This window comes from Asterias amurensis, chromosome 2, assembly GCF_032118995.1.
Source record: "Asterias amurensis chromosome 2, ASM3211899v1".
NCBI lineage: Eukaryota > Metazoa > Echinodermata > Asteroidea > Forcipulatida > Asteriidae > Asterias > Asterias amurensis.
In genome coordinates this window covers 24,204,740-24,231,615 of record NC_092649.1, presented here as the reverse complement: position 1 = coordinate 24,231,615, position 26,876 = coordinate 24,204,740, and the positions used below count along the sequence as shown (strand labels likewise).

At 39.6% G+C, this 26,876-nt stretch overlaps 2 protein-coding genes across 3 annotated transcripts in view; one reads left to right on the top strand and one right to left on the bottom strand.

Moving 5' to 3' along the window:
- Nucleotides 1–26,876, bottom strand: part of LOC139954299 (protein Wnt-5b-like) — a 105,960-nt gene that overhangs the window by 55,852 nt on the left and 23,232 nt on the right. The gene's annotated exons all lie outside the window — the stretch shown is intronic.
- LOC139954482 (F-box/LRR-repeat protein 14-like) lies at nucleotides 1,729–7,426 on the top strand. The gene has a single exon (XM_071954297.1). It carries the CDS (start codon nucleotides 1,780–1,782, stop codon nucleotides 3,139–3,141), a length of 1,362 nt encoding a protein of 453 aa, XP_071810398.1. The 5' UTR covers nucleotides 1,729–1,779; the 3' UTR covers nucleotides 3,142–7,426.

Here is a 26,876-nt window from a genome sequence, read left to right as displayed (position 1 = left end):
TTTTTGCAAGCCCCCAAGCGCCATTGCTCTAAGATCTTCATATGGTTTCCATATTTTATAACTTGTTGAACGAGTCGGGTCGGTTAGTGCTGTCCGACAGAAATGTGGAAATTCAGACTGTTGAGATTTGGTGTTTGGAACACTTTTCATAAATGTATCGCTTATTGGTAACTGCCAGTCTTCTCACTCGGTGTATCCCAAAATATGCATAAAACAACAAATCTGTGAAAATAAGGGCCAAATTGGTCATCGAATTTCCTAGAGATTAATAAAAGAAAAAGCACCCTTGTAGCACAAATTGGTGTTCTTTCGGATTGCTCGTTTAGCAAGTAAGTTTTCATGCTAACAATTTTTTTTGAGTTTACCAATAGTGTCCATGTGCCTTAAGTACAGATGATGCAAGGGTTCCTACTCGAGCAATCGGACAACCAACCAATTAAAGCAACAATATATTCTATATAATAATATATGCGCAAATATTATGTACATGACCGCTTTTATGTGGAAACATACTATTTAGTAGAAAATTAGAGTTCTCAGCTAATACTCTTGAGCCATCTGTTTTTTTTTTTGTTTTTTTTTTAGGAATTCGATGTTTTGTTTCTACTGCATCACGAATTGTTTTCGGTTTTAGAAATACTCTAAGTTGAAGTAGTGTTTTTTTAAAGGAACACGTTGCCTTGGATCGGTCGAGTTGGTCTTTGAAAAGCGTTTGTAACCGTTTTTTATAAAATGCATATGGGTAGAAAGATGTTGTAAAAGTAGAATACAATGATCCACACAAACATGCCTCGAAATTGCACGGTTTTCCTTTTACCTCGTCGACAAACACGGCCGGCCATTTATGGGAGTCAAATTTTTGACCCCCATAAATGGCCGACCGTGTTAGTTCGCACAGTAAAAGGAAAACCACGCAATTTCGAGGCAAACTTGTGTGGATCATTGTATTCTACTTTTAAAACATCTTTCCAACCATATGCATTTTATAACAAACGGTTACAAACGCTTTTTATAGACCAACTCGTCCAATCCAAGGCAACGTGTTCCTTTAACAAATGAAAGCAACATACCTGTAAATTTATCATGTTCAAAGCAAATATATATTACATGGAAACATGCTAAGGGCACAGAGTTCTCCTCCTCTCCATGAATGCTCACACATCATGTGAACTTTTAATGCCCTCTGTCTTTTTTATAGGAATTTAAGCAATGTATATTCATGTTCAAAGCCAACGGCTTTTACAACAAAAATTACTACATGAAAACATGATAGTAATATAGGGTACACCATAGGTTTCTCACATCATGGTGAAATGTTGATGCCCCCTGTTTATTTCTGTTTTCCTGCATCATAAGGAATTGTTTTGGAGATGTTTTATCCAAGTGCTTCCCCCTCCCAACCCCCTCACCGCCCACCACCAACGCAATACCCCTAAGTAAAAACAGTCTCTGAGTCAGTTTACCCTGCATGGTTTACCCGCTCTAAACATCCCATGCCTTTATCGTGTTTATGCTGTTGACTCACGGGTCGCATTCCATTCACAGTGGCTGCCCAGCTAGACAAGAGACACTCCGGCGCTTGGCCAATCAACCACGTCAACTACAATCACGTGGCCCAACCGCAGATGTCAATCACGTGACGTATCATGCATCATTGAACTTATACAGCTGAACGAACGTAACGCGGCTAGCTAGCTTGGCTCTGTACAGCCTGTGTGTACTGTTTGTATGTGTAGTACGGTGTGCTACCGAGTGTCTGACCATAGTGTAGTTTAGTCAATGCGGTGGCCATGCGTTGCAGCAACGTATATGGACTGTTGCTGTACTCCATGGTGCATGTACACGTTGTATACATGTACATGCTTTCCACAGCCGAAAAAAGACTGGTGTTCTCATCAGAGTAAAGCAAGAAAACGACGATGTATCACCCCTAAAGGACAGCAGGACGACATGTCAGGCGAGGCACACATTTCTTGCCTCTTTCCCGAAATTCTGGCGCTGATTTTTAGCTACCTAGACGTGAAAGACAAGGGCCGTGCTGCCAAAGTGTGTCGGGCATGGAGAGACGCTTCATATCATCGGTCAGTGTGGCGGGGAGTCGAGGCCAAACTCCATATCCGCCGTACCAACCCGTCTTTGTTCCCCAGTCTGGTGACCAGGGGAATCCGACGAGTTCAAATTCTCAGTCTTCGAAGGAGCCTCAGTCATGTCTTACAAGGTATGCCGAACATACAGAGTTTAAATCTCAGTGGTTGTTACAATCTCACCGACTTTGGCCTGTCGAATGCATTCGTACATGAAATACCCACACTGACAGTACTCAACCTTAGCCTTTGCAAGCAGATAACGGACACGGGTCTATGTAGAATTGCGCAGTACCTTAAAAACTTGGAAGCCTTAGATCTGGCCGGCTGTTGTAACATCAACAACCCAGGTTTGCTTGTGATTGCAAGGGGATTGCCGAAACTCAAGAGTTTGAACCTGAGGAGTTGCCGGCATGTATCGGACGCAGGGATTGGTTATCTAGCCGGCATGAGTGACGAGCCGGTTAAAGGGGTTTGTAACCTCGAAGATTTGGTGCTACAGGACTGCCAGAAGATCACTGACAGTGCCTTGAGTAATGTTGCCCAAGGCTTACTCCGACTCAGGAGTTTGAATTTGAGCTTCTGCTGTGGAGTGACGGACTCGGGAATGGTCAACCTGTCCCGGATGCCGAGCCTACGGGAATTGAACCTAAGGAGTTGCGACAACATCAGTGACATTGGGATCGCCCACCTGGCCGAATGTGGCGGTCATTTCACCACACTGGACGTGAGTTTTTGCGACAAGATCGGCGACGCCGCGCTCACACACATATCTCAGGGAATGTACAATTTGACTAATGTGAGCCTTAGCTCTTGCCATGTGACCGACGATGGTCTGGATCGACTGGTGAGGAATCTTCACGGATTGACCACGCTCAACATTGGCCAGTGTGTCAAAGTCACGGACAGGGGACTCAAGCTCATCGGCGATCACTTGCACAAACTCAAATGCATCGATCTGTATGGGTGTACTAAGATAACGACTGTGGGACTGGAGAGAATTATGCAGCTACCCTGCTTGTCGGTTCTCAACTTGGGCCTCTGGCATAAAAGGTAGCCGACTGTTAGTTGGGGTCTCATATAATATATAAGCCTTAATACACAAGTACCCCATATTCAATATTGTATTCAGATATTTCTGCTGTACAAGCGGAGGTCTCGTATTGTGATCCAAAACGTAAGATGCTTTCAGGGGCCGCCTGTGAATTTGAATAGAGAGCGTGTGCAGCTACATGTGCAAGGGCTTGCGGTCACAGCAATCCCTCAATGCAGGTCATGCTATGCCGTGGCAAGCGCCGGTTACACCGTCTGTGTATTGTCACTGGGGTTCACACACACAAAAAAACTAGAGAAAAAAAAACCTTCCCTCGCGGCCATGCATTCGGAAGCTTTGCGCTGCCTGGAAATATGGAGCAGTTTCCCCTTCAGAGTTCGAACATGGGATAGTGGGATTATCGGCCCTTTTGACAATTGCCTACCATTCATTTCCTGCCGCTACAATGGGACATTAAAGCAGTTGTGTCTGGGTGTACATTCCGCTATGCATGCAGACAAGGCTCATCAGTGTGTGTACACATTAGAAACTTTGATCAACCACACAAGTACTAGAGTTCACATTGCTTCCAAAATCAAAAATCGATGAATATTTCAAAAGGGACTGAACAACCATTGTTCAACATTGCTCAAAACAATAACCAGGCAGTTTCCGAAGCTGTAAACACGTCAAACAATTTCACAAATAATCCACTCACTTGAGTTGAATTTAAAATTTCACTTCTTCATACCAACCAAAGCTTGAGTATTTCTTCCTTCAGACTATGTACTAAGACGAAACACATTAAAATGGTTGTTACATAATGGTGAGACAAACACATTACGTCTTCGGTTAATTTTATGTGCGTTACTCTCTCCAAAAATAACTGTCTTCAATACTCAAAAGACGCTACTTAAAGGGTTGCTGAAGCTGCATTTTACTTCAGTTGTAGAATTTTTTTTTTAACTCTGGATACCGCTTATAATCAAGTGTAATAACATTGAATTTCGAAATATTTCAGACATGAACATGTACACACGGATTTTGTATGAGACTTTTTAAAGACAGTATTACAGTTATATTCAGAAAGTGAAAGCAATAATGATTGACTGACAACGAAGCTTTTGAACCGGCAAGTAAAGAACAAGAAAATACAGGCTACTGGGTTTGTATGCGGTGATAAGAATCGGGTACCGTGTGCGTGTGGAGGTGGCGTTATTAACGCCTGCATGGCTACCCATCAGTCTTAGGAACGCTAGCCCCCCTGCAGGACGCCCCAGGTGTAGACGGGGGTAGAGGGATCGGATAGAGAGAGAGAGCCAAGTAACCAAGCTAGCTCTGATGGAGCGGGCCCTCCAGCTTCAAAGTCACGCTGCTTTGAAGACATCCCGTTGCTGCCTCAACCCTGCCGTCCACTCTATCCATCTCAACTCCTGAAACCCACGGTGGGAAAAACAGGCCCTGAGGGTACACCGCCAGAGCCTCAGCCGTGTAACGTGTAATTCAGGCCCACTGGATTCTCTGCCTTTAAAGTCCATCTGCTGGGCCCAGTGGAGTAGGAAAGTGACCGAGCATGGTGTGAATACCGACGCTTCGTTTTTCCCCCTCGAGATCTCTTTGCACGGTTATTTTATTCCTTTTTTTTTTTTTTTTTTTTTTTTACTGACATTTTATGTTTGGGAAATGCGAGTATGAATTTTTTATGTATGGCTTCAATTTTACATATGCCTGGATTATCATTGTGAATATTTGAATACATACAATTATTTGAGATTACAAATAATATGCCAATTATGAAACTGTGGTAGTCATTAAAAATGTATCTTCACAACAAACGGTGAGGCTGACGTCATGATTGTTTGTTTGGCAAATGGATACAAAATACGATGTCCACAGATTTACATTAGACTTACATGGTGTTCAAAAGCTTCCCTTCAAATAGTACTTGCTGGGGTGCTGTAGTTTTTGAGAAATTTGTCAAACAAGTGAGACGAACAATTATTTAAGCATGTTAAATGTATTTACCAGTTCTGATATTTGTACCAAATCTGGTAAAATTAAACCAAAACTAGTAAATATGTTTTAATGCTAAAACCGAGACGAACATTATTTCTCAAAAACTAAAAAAACTACAGAACCTCAGTCAATAATATTTTAAGGGAAGCTTTCTACATTCGTAATCTTAAAGCCTCGTTAGTCTAATGTAAATATGTGGACATGTGTTTTGTGTCGTTCAAAAAGTACCCAAACTCTTTAAGAAGAAAAACACCAAAAGCTTCCATTCTGTTCACTTTGTAACTGTCACCAAGTCGGACGTTCAAAATATTACAATCATTTCAAAAGTTTGTAAACAAAATCGGACAGTTCAATCTCCACACAATATCGATACCATTGAATGTTTTTATTGAGCTGAACACATCGTTCATGCATGAAGTCCAGGCTCTGTGGCTCTTTCATATAGTGTGGCGTCACAGGTCACATGGTCTATACACGCATTTGTGCTCAAAAAGTTTAGTCCCGCATTTTTAGCAGATTGAATATCTGGGTCAAACAAATTCTTTGCAGCATTGGTGTGTGTGTAGAGTGTATGGCTCCACTCATGGGTACAACCGTTTCAAATTGTGTTCTTTTTATGGACACTTTACTGAAATTCAGTTACTGTTTCACATTTACCTTTGTAAATCAATTACATAGCTCATTGTAAACAATGGCTACTGCAAGCTCCAGTTTGTCAATATAACACAATCCTTCTCCATTCTTATTGCTAAAGTACCCGTGGTTTGAGCCATACATATTTTACACAATGTCTTAACTAAAAATTTGTGTTATTTTGCCCTAATTTTTAAAAGGAAATGTTTATAAAGAGTAAATTACAGAACACTGTGTATGCCAAACTTAATCAAATTTGGCGGTAATTTTCTTGAAAAATCCAATCGGCTTTTTGTCAGGGATTTCTGCACTTTCGTGTCTGGCTTTTTTTTTTTTTCAGGAAGCAAAAATCAACAGTGATTTGTGATCTATCAATAATTCTATTTTTGTTTTAACTTTTTTAACGTTTTTAAGATGGAAATACTTCCTTGGGAATTCGGTCTGGTTTTTGAACTTTACAAATCAGTGAACTTTCAGTTTGAAACATGTTAATTTTGATAACAAATTTGTACCGAACTTGGACTTAGGTTTTTATGATCTTATAATGATTGTTTCATGCTGATTTTGGTCCCTACTTTATATTTCGTTTTGTTTTGTTGGTCATTAGACGGATAATGTCTTCACATTTACATGAAAGGGCGTTTCAATTCAAATCGTCTCAACCGTGTTTCCAACTGATATTTGTTTACAAGGTGGGACAAACTTTTTTTGAGTATTGTTCTTACAAGCTATATACTTAATCGTAATGTTTACTACACGAACTATTGTTAATGAGAAATTAACTGCATTTTATTTCACATGAAAGTTAAAAGTTTATAGCTTGAACCACGACTCAGACTGGCAGGCTCAGTTGGTGAATTAATTGTGTATACCTTCTGTTAACAACAGTGCATAAATTATTCCCATTGCCCAACTTCATAGAACTGCTTAACCACAAAAAGGATAGCTAAGCACAATAAAATGTTGCTTACCAGACTAAGGTTACCAGCCAAGCTACCCTGTCACATGTACATTTTGTGACTTGTATCCTGCTCATTGTTTAGCGATATTTGTCTGCTAAGCAGCTCTTTGAAATTGGGACCTGTAAAATTGGAACTCACTATCAAATTACATGATTCGAGAACTGAATATTGTATGATATTATCACAAAATTCATATTGTTGGCATTTTCTTTTCACACTCGAAAAATTTCATAGAGCTACTTACACCAAAAAATATTTCTGAAAAAGTTTCTGAAAAGCAAATATTAGTCACAGATTTTACACGAAATGGCATTTTGGCCGGTAAACATTTATTTTGGTAAAGCATATTTTTATTGTGCTTAGGTACTGTTAGTGCGAAGCAGATCTATACAAATTGGCCCTGGTTGCGCAATTATCATTAATAGAACAATGTACATGAATATTTGTTACTTGTGTCAGTTTCACTACATTCGTGTAAAATGAACCTGGCTTTCGTTAAGCAAGAATTATAATATGATATTTTGCTTCCTCGTTTAGTTCTGCTTTCGGTGCAAAGCCAACCAGCCCCCCCCCTTAAAAAAAGTCATTCGTTGAATGTATACAATTTCCATGTAGAATTTGTTTCAAAAGAATGTACAAAAATATAGCTGGAAGAATATTTTCCTAAATAAATTAAATAACACTCGATGATAATGAGACTATGGTGTCTTGAGTATTGTTTTGTCGAATTTCCAATAAAAAAAGTACCAAAAGGTACATTTTTAAGTTATTGTATTATTATCGGTACGATCACGCGAACTGCACTTTATATCTACTTTTTGTTTCCAAAATGAAACCTTCTTTAGTCAACTGTTCAACTTCCAAGAAAAGAGGGTGGGCAAATGTGACAACTTGAATGGGGTGGGCCCTATAAGTCATATTTTGGGGGTATCACTTACAACTTATTGGGGCAACGGTTGCAACTTGTTGGGAGTAACGGTTACGACTTGTTTGAGGGTAACGGTTACGACTTGTTGGGAGTAACGGTTACGACTTGTTTGAGAGTAACGGTTACGACTTGTTGGGAGTAACGGTTACGACTTGTTTGAGGGTAACGGTTGCAACTTGTTGGGAGTAACGGTTACGACTTGTTTGAGGGTAACGGTTACGACTTGTTGGGAGTAACGGTTACGACTTGTTTGGGAGTAACGGTTACGACTTGTTTGAGGGGAACGGTCATTTGGGTAACGGTAACTTGATTTGGGTAGCAATGGCAACTTGTTTGCGGGTAAGGGTTGTGTTTTGTTTGGGTAACGGTTACAACAATTGTGTTGACCAGTTAAAATGCTCTTGCTATAGGTCAGTGCCCTGACCAGTTAAAATGCTCTTGCTATAGGTCAGTGCCCTCAAACTCTTTACAAGTTATATCTGTGGGTTCCTTTTAATAACATTGAAGGGAACTTGTGGAAAATGGTAAAACATCGATACACCGAACTGTGAATTAGGTTCAAATTTTACTCATTCCCAGTCAAAAATCATGGACTGGAACAGCCGTCTGCTCGCACAATGTAGATTTACTAACCGCTTGCCCTTTGGCCAGTGTGCAGTGAGGTTTGGTACAAACCGTGAACTGCTAAAGTGCATTTTCTTTTAAAGAAAGCGAACAATTGATGCAATGCGAATCTAGACGTTTTTGTCAAGAAGGAAAAAAAAAGTAGGTCCCACGTGAGATTTTGTTCTATTTTGTGAGTGAGCTGGCTCAATGAAGGCATATGTTGCTGTGTCCTTAAATTCATGCGAGTAAAATCGTGATTATGCATGATCTTAATGCGTTTAAAAATCACTGCCCCTGGAATATACAGCGAGTCGGTAAAACCACTGAGAAATCGATTACTGCCTTTCTGTCACCTACAAATTTTTACACGCATAATTTTCCCCATTAAAAACCATTGTTGATTTCTGCACGAAATGTTCCGAAGCGTTCCTATATGAGTTTGAAGTTTTGTTTCTTATTTTTTTCTTGAATAAACCCGAGTGCTTTGGAGGAAAGATTTTTCTCTCAAATGACGAACCCTCAGACGGACATATCCCTCGGGACAAAATGTGCAGATATTGACAGTTTTTTGCTCTCAAGTATTTTTCTCTAGATATGGAAGTGTAGAGTTCAGCGTAAATGTGCATAGACGTTGAACGGTCTCGAAGTGTTGATAATTGAATCATTGTTTTATTCTCATCCTCTAGTTTTAAATAAACCACTGTGCAAAACCATAATTGTTAACGACAGTGATTAAATTAGATTGCTGTGGGTTTTTTGTTTGTGAAAATTGCAGAATTGTTTACACGAAAGTAATTTGTTGCAATTTTTGTCAAGCGTTAGCAAAAATTATAAACCGACGTTTGTGATATTTCTTTATCGTACACAGCAGTCTCTCAACTTTCGGGCAGTAATAAGTTCTACCATCCATGAAGTCGACAGGGGATTTGAAGGAAATATTCGTCCATTTTGCTCTTGTACACGACCAAACATTTTACAGTACAATACAACAAAATACAACACACTACAATACAATACAATGCAGCTGACAGTGTACTCGTGTACATGTACATCAGTGTAGAAACGTTATGAGCATGTACATGTACATTACATGTAGTTTTGACTACCATTGTGGTGTACATGTGCATACATGCACATGTACTGTATGTACATACATGCACATGTACAATGTATTAACGATTCGTAAAGTCCTTGAATCATAATTGTATTGTCCGAACTGTGGCAAGGTCGAGCGCCTTGCATGTACAATGTAGGAAGCGTGTCCGCATGATTATACATGGAACTCAAAACCCAGCGAAATTTGAGGATATCTGATAAACATAAAGTTATATTTCTTGTTGAAAGTTTTTTTAAGGCACTTATCTAGGACAATGTCTAAAAGGTTATTCAATTTGTTTTTTACCCATACACCGAAGTGTGTTATTAAGTTTTTATGACCATTCATTTTTTTAGTAATTGCGAAATGTATACCATCGCTTTAAACACGGTTTTTATATTATTATGTTTTGTACATTTTTTCTTGTAGTGGATGAAGACTAGGCATATGTATATGCAAAATTTACCTTCAAAATTACTTTGTCACGAAAGCACGAACAAGGTTTGCCAGTACTAAGGCAGAGGAAACAAGGTCGTATCTGACGTAATGAGTGAAGGAGTTAAACACGGGAAATATGAACATTAATTAACGTAATTATGAAACTTCAAATGGCGAGGTTAACCCAGTGGACTAACTGGAATAGTCTGGTAACCTACATCGGTCTGTACATGAACAAACTGTCGTGTATTCTGCGCTTAATATTGCAACGAAGGAGTGACAGTCGGTGCATGTACAAACATACGTTGAACATGTACATGTACATACTGTACTATATTTACACACGAGGCTGTCTGCTACGGTTGCAACGAAAAGGAACCCGACTGTTTTGTGCTGTTTCGTTCTTGACCAACGACTGTTTTGTTTTGCTCCGTTTTGACCAACGACTGGTTTTTTTGTAGCTCCGTCTGACGGTTCCTACATGTTTATTCGATTGTATAAATGATGTTTATCATCATCTTGTTATCGATCATGGGCTAAATGTATTCGAGTAGTGTATTTATAGGCACACCAAAGATCTCCATGGTGTATACACACATTTAATTTACAAGTACAGTTAATGTACAGGGCTGGAGCACACATATTGTAAAGGTGTAAAACAAAGGACTTGTTCCGTTTGTTGGGACTTTTTTGCCGATGTCCCCATTAGTTTTGTACAGGAAACAACCGAGGACTGTCCTCGGGATGACATTCTCCCTGATCCCTTGTGTTAAAGTCCTCGGTTTGAACTTAAGACATGCTCAAACATACACACATATTGATGTAGTAACTACAGTGTACATCCACTGCGTGGATGTCATGGCTGATGTAAAACATCCACATGTGTTGATGTGCAGTGTATACATCCACACATTATGATGTACATTGTACATCCACACACGTTGATGCACAGTGTATATCTAGCCCTGGCGGCCTTACACTTTCGTTTTGCACTACAGTGTACAGAGAAAGAGTCCTATATAGGGCTAAGTGTATATCCACACATGTTGATGCACAGTGTATACCCACACTTGTTGATGTACAGCGTACATCCACACATGTACAGTGTAAATCGACACTACACATGATGATGTACATCCACACATGTGGATGTACACTGTATCACATGTGACCGTGTACATGTACATGCCTACATCCACATCATACAGCCAACTTGCACACAGCTTATCCAAGTGCAGCGATATCACACTGTCTAACACATACACGGAGCACACTCCACCTCGTACCTTTAGTATGACAGTGAGGTAACATATACAGGCTTTAGCTGTTCCTCCAGCACACGCTCATGGACGTGACCTCGTAATTTCGGATCACAAGATTCACATTCCATGTCACCCACGCGGCCAAATGTCACCCACCTTGGGACCTCTGGGTTCGCATTCCCTCGATAACGGCGCCGCTCAGCGCATCATCGTTCGGTTCATAATTCATAACGGTTTATTGTAAACTCAGTGTACTCAGTGCTGGAAGTTTTATTTGAATCACATTAGGGTAACGGTAACTTCGTTCCTAGATTTTAAAACATAAATACTTAAAGCTGGGCGAACGGAGGGCGGGTCTGTTAAAGGATGAAAAGAGGGGGGTACCGTACGTGAACTGTGGACATTGCATCAGCAGCATCATCAGCATAAACATTTTTTTTTTTTTTGGGGGGGGGGGGAGTGAGGACAAATGCATAGTTTTTGAGCATTTTAAAGTGTCGAACCATTCATTTCTGCATTTTGTTCGATCTCATGAGGGGGAGGGGGAAGAGAGGGGGACGAGGGTGATGTGGGCAATGGTTCCCCTGGTTAAGCCATCTTCGATCGGCTGGGTTATTTTGTCAGAGATTGTATGCACTTTGTTTCAAGTTTAATGGAATATATAAGAAACATTTGGTGATTTTTCAGAACCTTGAATGGTGACGATAGAGACTTATAGTGATATGAACTTTAGCTTTGAGTCCATCAATAATTATTTCCTGCGGCGAAAGTGATTTTGGTTTAAAGGGAATGTTTACGTTTGGTATAATCACTCTTAATTAATGACAATAACAACTTTTGGTTAAAAACCTTCGGCAGCTGTCCATTGTAGAAAGCATTTTGAGAAATATTTCACTTCTAAGTAATAATGTGCTTATGTAAAAAGATATCAGTTTGTATGCCTGGGCATTTGAATCCGAGACGTGTTACTGTAGTAACGCTTCTCGGATTAAACATTGCTATGAGGCTACGGACTGTTCTTCACGAGTGGACATTATCCGCGAGCACAATTTGAAAAGAAATTTTCGCTGGTTGTAGTTTTATTGCATTCACCTCATTTATATAGAATTAAAATAATCGATCGGTTCCAAAAACCAAAAGGTATAGTTTGCCTTCAAAAAAATTGCCATTGTTTGCGTACATTTCTCTTTAATGTGGTTAAGACTTAAAGCATTACACAGGCAACTTGGACCACATTTGTTAATCAGTCATTGAACAGTCGTCTACCACCAGCATTGATTCGTAATGTACGGTATACGAGGTGAAAATTACTACAACAGGGATACAAATTCACTCTATGAGCCCAATGTCACGGCATTGCTTTCATTCTGTGCTTAAGGTGACCTGTGTGGAGTACGAGTGATTCTATGGAATGTCGCGGTAAAGCATTGCCATGAAATTGGACCCTGAAAAAGAATCCGTGAACATTGAAGGACGAAAAAAAGAAGAAAAAAAACGCGGGAAAGGTATTCTGTCTAGTATGGCCGAGTACCGTTTACTTCAGAAAAGTCAGACGTTGCCGTCATCAGAAAAAATATTACTCTTGGAGTGGCACTCACTAAGCACACTCCATACAGCTCAGTGTTCGCAGTCAACTCTGTGGACATTCTTCAACACGTAAAAAAAAAACACTGTTTGGAGACGGACGGTGTTAAGTCAACGTGTTTTAAGTCCATACATTATGTGGACCTGTTTTTTCCAAGGTTCACACTTCAGATGTAGCGAAAAAAACTTACGAAATGACCAAGGATATTTCCTATATGCAACGGTCCTTACAAAACAAAAAAATTAAATTTACTTTACAGGCGGCCTACAGTCCTCTTACTCTTAACCTGCTAATGACATTTTAATAAGCTCGAATGGCCGCCAACCCACACAATTAGTTCATATCACCCTCTTCCAAATTTCCTATGGTTAGGCCTACATGTACAGATTACACTGTACAGATACACTGTACAGATTTGAGATCGAGGTAGCACGTGACGTCATCATCATTGACTATGCCTATAGATAGAAAAATGAGATAGATTCAAGAAAATCTACTTGAACGCGGGCCAGCTTGCAGATAATGCATAAAAGGTATGAGTATAAGTCAACATCTTGTTGCGAGTTGCTAAACAGCTTTTAAGAAGCAATAATCGTGAAGTTTTTTCCCCTAGTTAACTAACCATTCACAAGAAATATGATGACATTCACGTATACGTACAGACAGATAATTAGTTGGCAAACTAAGACTTGGTCGCGTATATGCGTCACTGTCACCATCAGCCCCGTACAAAAAGGCGTATTGTTCCCTCATGTTGCCAGCCGCTATAGTGTTAGTGCATGCGCGGTCAATTTACATAATTGGGATGGTCGCATTTCTTACATTCATTTCACAAGTCTCACAACAGTCAAGTACTCACATCATGGAAACTATACTATAGCTAGCGGTCTCTTGAAACTGAAAGTCCACTTTCTCAGGTAACAAGGAAGACAAGGGGAAACTATGGGAATCAAAACATTATCATGGTGTGACTTCACTGAACATGGATTACACACCCTTGTATTTAAGTCCCATTATCAGAATGAAGGATCCAAAATGTTCACCCATTTGTAGAAGTCCACGTGAAGCCCGTGCTCACGTTTGATCAAGATGTTTCATACATGAAACAGCCGTCAGCCTCCCGGCTTGGCGTTTGACCTGATATGACCTTCCGTTGAATGGACTGGATATCCCATGTCGGAAAGAATCTTAATGAAACATAAAGCCTTATCAGATGGAGATAGTTACCATTTAATGATCAGCAGTTTTCTTCTATATATTTGTTGAGGATTGATCGCATGAGAGTAAGCAAGGAAACAGAGAGTTCTAGCGGTTAGCTTTAGCTGTCAAGGAACATGCACGACGAGTTTACATGAAACAGCAGTGCGCTCTGTCTCATGGGGGAATATTATAATGCACTTCAGCAAAGGTTCAACTCGGTCAGTTTTTTATCTGATATTGTTCATGAAAGAGCAGTTGGCTTTATGTGACATCGTATATGTGGCGCATGTTATCTTTGGGGTTAAATGGCCCAGAGATTTCGACTACAGCAGCACCATGGTTTGATTCTACATTGTATTGTAGGCCTACATGACTAGCAGGCGGTACTGTACGAACATGGTACGAACAAGATCCACTGTTGTTTTTAAGTCTGCACATAAAACAGCAGTCGGTACTAGTGGGATGGAAGACATACATCTGCATCTTTGCGTAAATGTGAGACAAGACCATTACAAGATAATTTTAAAGAGACATCACATTTGGGACATAACATAATTGTTTATGTCACACTTATTTTACACCTTTTATCCCAAGTTAATTATGTCAACTTACACGCGAATGCGGCACCATGCTGCAATGCAAAAAGAAAAGCAAATTTTGCAATGAGTCGCAGCCTTTGCTCCAAAGTCGCAAACATTACCGCCAAAGACCCTGTTTTGGCAAAACTATGGCTATATGAAATAGCTATTGGTTTAGCATGCACAACATCATGACTTGACTTAAAACATAAAATAGTAGCAGCTTTTTCATATACAATCGAGAATTAAATCTCTAGCACACGCATAAAAGAGCAGTCGGCCTCCTTATTAGATGAATATCCAATGCAGCAGCAGTAGAAGCAAAAGCGGATGACACGTAGGAACTCTTATATTGGCGGGAGCTTTCTAGCTGTCTCTGGTTTAGATTGGTGTTTCATCGTACTGGCTTCAGGATACACGGGGTTCAAGTCTGTCGCTCCGTGGGGAATATCTGTCAGGCGCTCGGACGTGCTTGGCCCGGCTCCATCAGCGACTCCTGCCCGGCCGCCCCGAGACATTTTCTCCTGGATCAATATAGTGGTGTTCCGAGAGAGGAAGTGACCGGTCAGTCTTCTGCAATCTTCTTTGTCTATGAGTACCACATAAGTGAGTTCTTTTCGGGTACGGGAGTTGGCCCGCACCGCACTGGGTCGAGGACCAGGGTGGTTTGGTGGTGGTGGAGAGGGGGAGGGGTGGTGGGGTGGTGATTCGGGCTGAGTGGTAACAATGAGACGGTACCTCCTAAGAAAACACTTATAGTTAGCACATTCACTCGTACGCACGCAATGCAGTGCCAACTTTGACCCGTTTTGAGACTCTAACTAGCTTCCAAACCAGACTCCCGTATCTAATGTGCCACGTGGTATCAACTTAAAATTACCCCCCCCCCCAGGATCACCGACGTTAGTGAAAGTTTCAACTTCTAAATAACCCTCCCCTTCATTCAAAATTAGGAATGTATAAGACATGTACAAACACCTCGTAATCTTGTAGACCCCCCTAAAAATGAAAACCCCACAGTGTGCTCTTGGGTTGTTCCTGTATGGTTAACATTAAAAACTATATATGAAGCACAGAGTACACATGTCTAAATTACGAATCGGAAATCACAAACGAGCGATTGATCAAAAGTATGGATTTATTATCAGCACTAAAATAAAATTCATTTAAATTATAAAAGTAGACTCAGCAAAGACAGGTCCATTCATTACCATCGCACAGAAGCTTAAAGGCAGTGGACACTATTGGTAATTACTCAAAATAATTATCATCACACCTTTCTTTATTACCAGTAATGGGGAGAGGTTGATAGTATACAACGTTGTGAGAAACAGCTCCCTCTGAAGTGCCATAGTTTTCGAGAAGGAAGTAATTTTCCACGAATTTGATTTCGAGACCTCAAGTTTAGAATTTGAGGTCTCGAAATCAAGCATCAGAAAGCACACAACTTCGTGTAACAATAGTGTTTTTTCTTTCATTATTATCTCGCAAATTCGACGACCGATTGAGCTCAAATTTTCACAGGTTTGTTATTTTATGCATTTGTTGAGATACACCAAGTGAGAAGACTGGTCTTTGACAATTACCAATAGAGTCCACTGGCTTTAAATTATAAAACCAGACTCAGTGAGTACAGGTCCATTCATTACCATCGCACAGAAGCTTAAAGCTACATTGGTTGTAATCCTGGCATCTATACGGACTTATCCAGCCCAGCACACGTGGCGTGCCCTCCATACCAACTTATAACCCAAACACGCCTCTGTGTGAAATTAAATTGCTTACGATTATAAGACAAAATTAATTGCAATCCGGATTGACTAAGTGCTCGTGTATTCCTCTCTCTCGATCATGTTCAACGATTGAGCCCTAGCGTGCCAACACGCTCCTTAAAAAATATGAAATCTGTATTAAATCATAGCGGGAATATTTCTCCTGATTTCCATTCTAATCACATCACACACTGGTTTTCTCACAAGCCACCCTCCCGATCCAAAGTACGGTTCCTTTGTCGGTGGTGGTCCAAAACGTTAACTAGCAGTTTTTGCTCGGCCGTGTGTATACGGACAGCTCTACAGCCCATTTAAAAAATTGGTCCGTTATTAAATTTTACATAGGTGAATGACAATAGTGCACAAATCCCCCTGGGGTAGCGATTATGAAAATATTAAACAAACCTACAGGGGACGGACGAATTTTTCAGTCTCCCCAAACCTTCGTTGTATGAATTTACTGACTGGATTTATAATTATTTCGCATCGTATATATTGTGTCCCATTCGGGAATTCATAAAATCAGACACCCGGAAAAAGAGAATTTCCACTCGTGTGTAAGTTTCTTCAAGATTTTGTTCCTCACCTTCAAGACGAGCTTTCTAAAGCTAAATAAAAGTCAGAGTCACTTGACGAAAGCTGGCATTGATATAAAATCACCATAACAAAATATGATGTTCCAATCGTATAACACGCTGTAAAATACTTTCTATTTTTACTTATAACATATGGTGATGTTTTGCCCCTTTTTTAAAAACTTTTGCTCGGCAATGTTTACCAAATCGACTCCAAATGGTCGAATTTGTAAAGTTAATTTGTTGTTAAACTTTTTTATGAAAAGCATCAGCCGTATATGACAGAGGAGCTGCCATTCTGAGAAATATAACTTGTACCACAATTTCCTGATTGAATAAAGAAATGCTATGAGGTTTTCCTTAACCTCAAGTCACAATAAACGTTTTAAAAAAAGAGACAGGTGCGAGTGATGTGCAGCTTTGGAAAGGACAGCTTAAATCTGTGCTCTTAAAACTGTGTCACGTCAGAGTTGATAATATTGGGTGTGTTCGTTTTAGCTTCCCTAGGTCGAACCCGGTGTGGGTGGGGCGGGGTTTTTTCCAGGACGAACGTGTTCAGATAATTACCCACGTTCGTCCTGGAAAAAAACCCACCACACGCCGGGGTCGACCCAGGGAAGCTAAACGAACGCACCCACTAAAGAGGTTTAAAGTGCGAATGACCCAGATTTGGGTATGTGGCCGGCAATTCGGTCTCTCCTCTGGGTCAATTCTGACCATGGTGTTTTCGAACGTGGAATTTCTAACGCATGTTAGTGCTAGAATGCCAAAAGTACTTGCACAATGTACTTTCGAGAATGTTTCTCAAACAGATGTGTATTCGTATATAATGTGACATGTGTACAAAGGAAATATTTGTGGCTGGTATCCTAGCCTAGCTTCAAATTAATATCAATACAACTAAGCTTTAATAGCATGTCGTTCAAAAGGCATTTACCTCACCAACAAAACATTCAGCAACCCATATCTGTATTGGTATCTACTCCTATGGATGAATAATGGGTTTAAATACAAAGTTTCATTGCATGCAGCGGTTGAACCGAATATCATGACCGTTCGTTAAATTTATCGACGCCATCTTGAATACTATGTTGCGTCGCAGTTCCTTACTTCATGACATCACTATCATTACAATGCTGTTTATGTTGGTGGCTATAACTGTGGCTAACTTGTATCAACATCAATCATTCATCCATGGTTCAACATTACAAGTGGAACCAATATTCTAACCACTAAACAGTTACTTAATTAGTCCAGGGATGAGGTTCAATTAAAAAAGTGCCATCAAGCCTATAGCTTGAACCATTACAACATCAAAGATGCTTGAGCAGAACATTTCAGCTTGTCTTGTTTATTTTGTTTAATCCGGGGCTGTACTAATGGTTACACTTGATTGAGTATAACAAATAACGTAAACATCACATTGTATTATGGTTGTGTTTTCTGTTAGTATAAGCCAATACGGTTTATTGTTGAACACTGCAGTTTCACTACCTCCTGCAAGGTTATTCACGTCCCTGTTTTGCCTCTAAAAAAATTATGACAGCAATTTACCATTTCAACGAGACGGGGTACTTATATACCTGAGGAGTTTGTGGAAATAAATATTTGCTCCCGTAGTTGTGAAACCCCATTGCAGAAAATAGCTAAAAACCCTTCAAATATAAACGGATAAATCGGATATAAACGCCAAGGCCTCTTTGTGCAAAATAATTTGACAAGTATACTCTCACTTGGTGTATCCTAGCATATGCATTAAAATGTTCGTCAAAGTTGCAAGGAATAATACAGAAAAGAAACAACACCCTTGTTGCACAAATTGTGTGCTTTCAGGTACCTAAAAAAGGGCTACAGGCCTGAAGTCTTTTATTATTTTGGGGGTGAACTAGTTTAATGCAGAGGGAGCCGTTTCTCACAGTAAAGTTTACTATATCATTATCAACAGCTCCTCATTGATCGTACGTTCTTATGCTAACAATTATTTTGAGATAGTGTCCTCTTTTCCTCCATGTGTTTATCAACAATGACTGAAGAGTGACTCGGTATAAAACATTATGTGAGGAAACATCACGAACTTTACAAAACTAGGTCTCTTCGCCCATGATGAAGATACAAGCAAAAGCTCACATTAACAGCTCGCCCATTTTGACTATACTATATCGAGTGTGTGTGTGTGGGGGGGGGGGGGGGGGGGGGAGTCGGGGATTAGATGATGGGCACTATCTACCGACCGGGGTGCGGTGCGTTGACACACCAAGGAAGCGGTAGGCTTTGGAGGGGAACGGTACTAAGGCTTGGGGGGGGGGGGCAGGGGAAATGTGCCAGGCCTAAATTACATGAAATCCAAGGATTTTTTGGGGGAAAGGGAGACTGAATCGTGGTTATGAACATTATTGGCCTCCGTTGCTGATCGACTTTGACCCGGCCTCGTTTTTCTGCTCCTGCTGGATGAAGGACATTAATTTTCAGGTTGCCAATTTTGATTTACGAGAACATAGAAACAAACTTGTACGAAGACACACGGAAGTCTCAAGGGGTTCGATGTAATATGATACCCAGTAAGAGAAGATCGCCCTCTATATAATGATTGACTCTCTGCATGTTGTAATTACCAGTCTTCTCATTGAATGTGTGAAAACCTACAAAAAAATTATTATCATCATTACTGACTTCATTTTAATTTCGAAGCATTCAAATGCACATACGCACTTAGTGAATTGAGGACATGTATTTCTCACACGTTTGTTTAGGCTTATTTATCTTTTAAAAAAAAGCGCCACGCTAACTAAAGAAATAATGATTTTACAGAAGCAGTGATTTCATTTGATTCACTGACTTCATTGGATAAAAGTGCAGTGACGTAAACATCGTGCTGGTTTTATATGTATATAGTACGTATGATTTGACTGCGAATCTTCACGTGAAATGATTGCGAGGTCAAAGGTGATTAGGGACGGGGATTGACGTAGGATCACTGGCCGCATTCATGAGCCTTCAAGGAACACGTTGCATTGGATCGAGTTGGTCTTTGAAAAGCGTTTGTAATCGTTTGTTATAAAATGCATATGATTAGAAAGATGTTTTAAAAGTAGAATATAATGATCCACCGTGGTTTTCCTTTTACCACGTCGACAAACAAGGTCGGCCATTTATGGGAGTCAAATTTTTGAAACATAAAAAATTATATATTATATAAAAAAAACTTCTGTGATTTGAATTACTGTCAAGTTATGACCATCCGTAGCAATAGCGATCTCGGGAGGGGGGGGGGGGGGAGGGCTCGAGATGGCTATAATATTTAATTCAAAACCCAATGATGAGCAGTGCATGGTGCGACAACGTGACACAGACACTCTCCCAAGCCAGTCGATCGACTAATTCCTCCCTTGTGCTTTTAAGGCTTCCGTACACGTACATTATTCACCTACTTTCCTCACTAGCTGTTAATTAACTGTTTTTGCTATCACAGGAAAGAGCACCGTGGCATTGGTTTGTTATTCTTTACACGTAGTTGGAAGTGTGTGTGCGTGTGTGGCGAACATTGCACCACAATTTCAACTTCTGTATAATATGGTAACTTGGTGAGATGTCATATCGAAACATATTGGTCGCGTTCCCCGTCTTCTCTAATATGAATATCCGTTTTCGTGTGGATTTGACTATGTTGCCCCGATGATAACCTCGATGTTAGTTCCATCTTCACCTCAACTCGAAAATAGCAACCACTTGTTAATCTAAAATTGAGTTATCCACCATTTTGTTTTACATTTAAACCAGTTTATTAGCACCTTTCAACCACTAACTTGTTAATAGCTAATATTTGGCATCCCTTATCCAGTGTTTATCAACTATACCTACTCTCCACTAATAATATAAAGCTCTATGGTTGACCCCTAAACCAGTTTTACCATTTACTACCACTAATCTACCTATTTCTACCACCAATTTGTCACCATATACTATTTACCACACCTTTATACCTTGAACTAGTTTACCACCTCTTTTCACCTATAATCTATAGATTACCGTTACGTGTTACCACTGAAACAGTTGACCACCACTTATGTTCATCCCTACACTAGTTTACCTTAATCCCTAAAAGTGTTTACCACCACCCGTTCACCCCATAACTTGTTTTCTCTAATTTTGGTAATCCCGGTGTACATGATTGCTCTTTTCACTGCACATGTACATGTAGTTCACAATCATGAAACACTCAAGTTACCCGTATGACATCACTATATGCAGTTATGCTTGTATAAAGGCGTTTGAAGTACATCCCGGTCCACGCGGTAAAAGACTCATGTAATATTCATGTGTGACGGGCAAAGCGCGGTACGCCACTGAAACACTTCGAGTTTCCTCCACAAGTACTTTCTTGGAAAGTAGAGTAGCTCACTTCTTGCAACGCGTCTCGTGTTATGAAAAACAGATGAACAGAATGTCAAGATTTCATTAGCAAAGACAACACGGTGTATATATGAGGGAACAAGACGCCAACATCAAAGGGGGCAGAACATATATACAAGCACGCTAGATATACACATAGTGAACCAGCGAAAACACTTTGAATGCGCTGGACACCTTCGGTTTGTCAAAGACTAGTATTCTCACTTATATAGTGTATCCCAACATAAATGACAAATCTGTGAAAATTTGGACTCAATGGTCATCGAAGTTCCATAATAACGAGAGAAAAAACACACGTGGTGCACAAATTAATTGTGTGCTTTCAAATGCCTATTAAAAGGCTTCAGGCCTGAAGTCCTTAATATTTTTTTTTCTAAAAAACTATGTTACTTCAGAGAGAGCCGTTTCTCACAATGATTTATACTATCAACAGCTCCCAATTGCTCGTTACCAAGTCAGATTTTTTGCTAACAATTTTTTTTTGAGTAATTACAAATAGTGTACAGTGCCTTAAAGATACAGCACACGGAGGACACATGTAATGTACACATTGACAGGAGAAAACATTTTAAAGATTTGTGGTGGCGCCTTAAGGGAGCTACAGGGAGGGCACAAACTGCCTTTCAACGCTCGATTTCTTATTGCATTTAGACAAACCGAAAAAAAGGAGAGTACACGAACTCCTATACAAGACACGACATGGACCACAATAAGGTGTAGTCAAAATCTTAATAGGCAACGGTGATTTAAAGGCCGGCGCTGGAATAAAAAGTCAAAGCCCAATTTTCTCACTTGGTGTTTTAAAATAATATGCATAAAATAGCAAATCTGTGAAAATATAATCTCAATTGTTCATCAAAGTTTCAAGAAAATAATTAAAAGAAGAAACACCTTTTTTTGCACAAATTTGTGTGCTTTTAGATGCTCGAATTCGAGACCTCAGCTGAGGTCTCAAATTCAATTCAAGTATTTTAATGAGAAATTACTTCTTTTACATAAACCCATCCTTTTAAATTTGAGCTCAATCGGTCATCGTAGCTGCAAGAGAATCATTGAAAGGAAAAAACACCCTTGTTGCAAATAATTTGTGTGGGGTGCTTTCAAATGCCGATTTCTTTTTCAGGGCCTGAAGCATTTTAATATTTGAGTTAGAAATAACCTCTTTCTCAACAACTACGTTTTTTTAGAGGGAGTCGTTTCTCACAATGCTTTAACTATGAACAGCTTACCATTGCTCGTTACCAAGTAAGTTTTTATGCTAACAGTTATTTTGAGTAATCACCAAAAGGGTCCAGTGCCTTTAAATTAATTTGCTCTTCCAAATACAACCAAATGGTTTATCTAATACCTTTAAGAGATCTTAAGTAATTATTGGCTTAACTTGAAATAAGCCAGTGGTTTACAACAACGTACCATCAGTTGAAGGCGCATCAAGTGGGTCTTCCTATAAGATATTGGCCAAAGGAAGTTATTGATTTAAATCACTAATTACTACTATACCGTCGTTAATAAAGTCTGGGGGAGGTTGTTTAGTGTCATCTGTGGTTGATGCGTTAGCGGATACGGAAACGATCCCTTGATGAAAACGTCCCTGCCACCCACCAACTTACTAAGGTATCTTCGGGCATTCGACCACACATTCTGTTACCTTCCTTCGCTCTCACTTTTTTTAAAGGCAGTGGACACTATTGGTAATTGTCAAGGACTAGTCTTCTCACTTGGTGTATCTTATAATATGCATAAAATAACAAACCTGTGAAATTTTGAGCTCGATTGGTCGTCGGAGATGCGATATAACTATGAAAGAAAAAAACACCCTTGTCACACCAAGTTGTGTGCGTTCAGATGCTTGATTTCGGGACCTTAAATTCTAAACTTGAGGTCTCGAAATCAAATTCGTGGAAAATCACTTCTTTCTCGAAAACTACTTCACTTCAGAGGGAGCCGTTTCTCACAATGTGTTATACCATTAACCTCTCCCCATTACTCGTTACAAAATGAGGTTTTATGCTGATAAATATTTTGAGTAATTACCAAGTGTCCACTGCCTTTAAGGAGAAGATAGAAGGGGGCGGGCTAAATTGATTCACACGCTCTTCAAAATTGGTGAAAACACTGTGTGAACGTTCGCAGTGTATCGATTGTTTCAAGTCCCTACATCGTATGGACCTCTTTTTCTGTCTCAGGTCCACTCTGTGGTTATGTTTGGCTAGCCCAGTGGGATTCAATGCTCCCCCCCTCCATCTACTTGCCATCTTTAACCTTGAAATTCAAGATAACGCCACAGTGTCCCCTCCCAACACACAAGCAACGCCCCTGTACAGCCGGATGGGATTACAATACAGTAACCACAAAATGGCTACAAATAAATCCCAATCCTTGATTTGACAGTAACCGACCGCTCGTGTTTGATCTGATCGCTAACATCTGACCCCAGCCCACTGGTATACCCACCCGTCAGACCAATTGCAAAACCTAATCCAGAGTCCAGTCTCCCGTCTATGATTAACCAGTGGCCTAGGCGAATCATAAAACATGGGCGCCAGTCTAATCTGTCGTTGGATCATCTTCAATATCCAAATATTAAATTATGATAATTTGAAAAGCCAACATATGCTTAACCCTTTAAACTAACATGACAACGTCCTGATCCAGGTGACCACAAGTTATGAAAGGGCAAGGACTATTTTATTTATCACCCAAACAAAACAGTTTTCTTGCTAGTATTATACAAAAGATATTGACCGTACACCGCACCGTCAATAGAGCTGGTTCACGTGCATTTTCTGCTGCTTCTCCACATCTATGGAACTCTTTCCATCACATCTTCGCCCTGCAACTACACTTTGACAATTAAATACACTACTTAAGACCCATTTCTACCGAAATACTTGACTGTTTTATTTGAATACACATTTGAACATCTTGAGTTTGGACTTTTTCTCGCTTGTAGGTGCTTTGGTTGTAACAGGAAAATGCGCCTAATATAAATGCCGATGTATGTAGATTTAAGTAGCAAGCTTTTTTCCTGTTTCGAATACCAGGGTGTCAATGATGGTATGTCCAAAGTTGAATCTGTAACGGTGTTTATAAAAACAGAATAACCTCGTTCAGAGCCACAGAATATAACCAGGTATTACAAACATCTCTCTGAAGACCTTTATCACGCTATGTCACCATCTTGGCCATGTTCCCTTTTCCAACAGTAATGAACGCTAACACTCATAGCGCAGGCATCAGACTATTATTTCGTGCAGCCTCAGTTTGGTTACAATGAGCTGGAATGGAGTAATATCAAGATGACCACACCGTGATAAAGGGCTATGGGGGCACATACTTTAGATGTAAGGATATTGTTGCCTATGGTTTAACAAAAATATTATTTACTGGTTTAACAATCTTCATTAAGTTCTTTAAGAACAAATGGGTATAAGAATCTTACCCCCACCCATTCACATCATCAATGAAACCAAACCGAGGCTTGGTGGGGAATAGTCTGGTCCTTTCATTGTGTAATGAGAATAGTCGGCCCTATCGCTATACATATACTTCAAGGAACACGACAGCGAAGGTTTCAGAAGATAACAAGCCATCAGAGCTACTTTTAAAGGGGGGGGGGGCTTGTTTTTCAAGGGATACAAAATACAGGGTTCTTTTCTGAATAGTTTATCCATTCTTCTTCTTTCAACAAATGGTCTATAAAAACAAACTGTGAAAATTCATGTAATATCTTGTAATGGCGTTTAGTAAGGGACCAAAACCAGAAACCAATCAGACAAAAAAACCTCGTCAATCGAACTGTGATTGGTCGCCGCCTCCCAACGCATGCAACAATGTTAAGGTCTTCAAACGGTTCTCCCCTCGTGTCGCACAGTATTTCAACTGAATATTGGGCAAGGACCAGGGGTCGATTTCACAAAGAGTTAGGACTAGTCCCAATAAGGACTAGTCCTAGGAGATATCAAAAACGTACAGCTAGTCCTAAGTTAGGACGAGTAACTCGTCCTTAGTACAGATTAGACTGGTCTCAACTCTTTGTGAAATACACTCCAGTACTGTTAACTACTGGGCTTTGAGATTGAAACAAATCAATTGTTTTCCCCAACAACTAATTACAAACCCTGTACTTAAATCCTTAATCAGATCCAGTTAACCGAACCCCTTCAAGCCCAACCTCAAAAAACTTCCTTTTTAGCTTTCATCACGAGTCTACTGGTCCGCATAAACCCAAGCCATCCAATATTAGTGATTCCCAACCACTGAATCCCATCATTCAAGCTGGATCATTAAGCAATCGTACATTTCTTCTTGCTGTCTCCTGTTTTTTATCTTTTGGGAGAACGGTTTGTAATTTTCTCGGCGTGAGTTGGGAAGAGACCCGATGACAGTTTGTTTTCAGTGAGCAGTTAGTGACGGTTGCTGGTTTCATCTTTTGGGGTTGATTACTTCTTGTTATATGTTTTTTTATAGGTTATTAGAGAAAGGGTAGGCGGGGTAGTGTTTCGTAGGTCGCCGCCTTCCCGACGTGTACTTTTTTTCAAAATTATGAACGATCAAGGAACGAGTAAGTAAAGTGAGTTCTAAAAGAAAACTCAAGTTGTCTATATGTTTGTTTCTTTTCAACCATACACTAAATTTGCAAATTTGCAAATGCATAAAATAACAAATAACAAACCTGTGAAAAAATTAGCTCAAGTCGAAGTTGCGAGATAATAATGAAAGAAAAAACACCCTTGTTGCACACGAAAATGTGTGCTTCCAGATACTTTATTTCGAGACCTCAAATTCTAAATCTAAGGTATCGAAATCAAATTCGTGGACAATTTATTCTTTCTCCAAAACTATACTTTACTTCAGAGGGAGCCGTTTCTCACAATGTTTTATACTATCAAGTTCAACAGCTATCAATTAAACGTAACCAAGAAAGATTTTATGCTAAACATTATTTTGAGTAATTACCAATAGTGTCCACTGCCTTTAATTTTAGCGTTTACGCAAGGATTCAAAGAATCAAAACGCTGCCCAGACTATGTGTTAGAATATAGAGAGGACAGATGCTGACGATTCGTTCGATGAAATCTCGAACAGAACCTCCACCAGATAATTATCCTTCCTAACACAAACCCTATCAATAATATCAAAATAATAATATTTGGATTTAATCTCGCATTACAAGTCTATATTATTAACAATTATTTTTAAAGGCAGTGGACACTATTAGTAATTACTCAAAATAATTATCATCATAAAACCTTTCTTGGTTACAACAAGTACTGGGGAGAGGTTGATGGTATAAAACATTGTGAGATACAGCTCCTTCTGAAGTGACGTAGTTTTCGAGAAAGAAGTAATTTTCCACGAGTTTGATTTCTAGACCTCAAGTTTAGAATTTGAGGTCTCGAAATCAAGCATCAGAAAGCACACAACTTCGTGTGACAAGGGTGCTTTTCTTTCATTATTATCTCACAACTTCGATGACCAATTGAGCTCAAATTTTCACAGGTTTGTTATTTTATGCATATGTTGAGATACACCAAGTGAGAAGACTGGTCTTTGACAATTACCAATAGTGTCCAGTGTCTTTAATTCAGTCATGGAACCTCAACCAGATAATTATATTTCCTTCTAAAACAAACCCTATCAATGATATCACAATAATAATATTTGGGTTTAGTCTCGCATTACAAGTCTAAATTTT

What these genes read in the sequence shown, in the direction of transcription:
- LOC139954482 (XM_071954297.1), top strand. Translation starts at nt 1,780, where the DNA reads ATGCGGTGGCCATGCGTTGCAGCAACGTATATGGACTGTTGCTGTACT.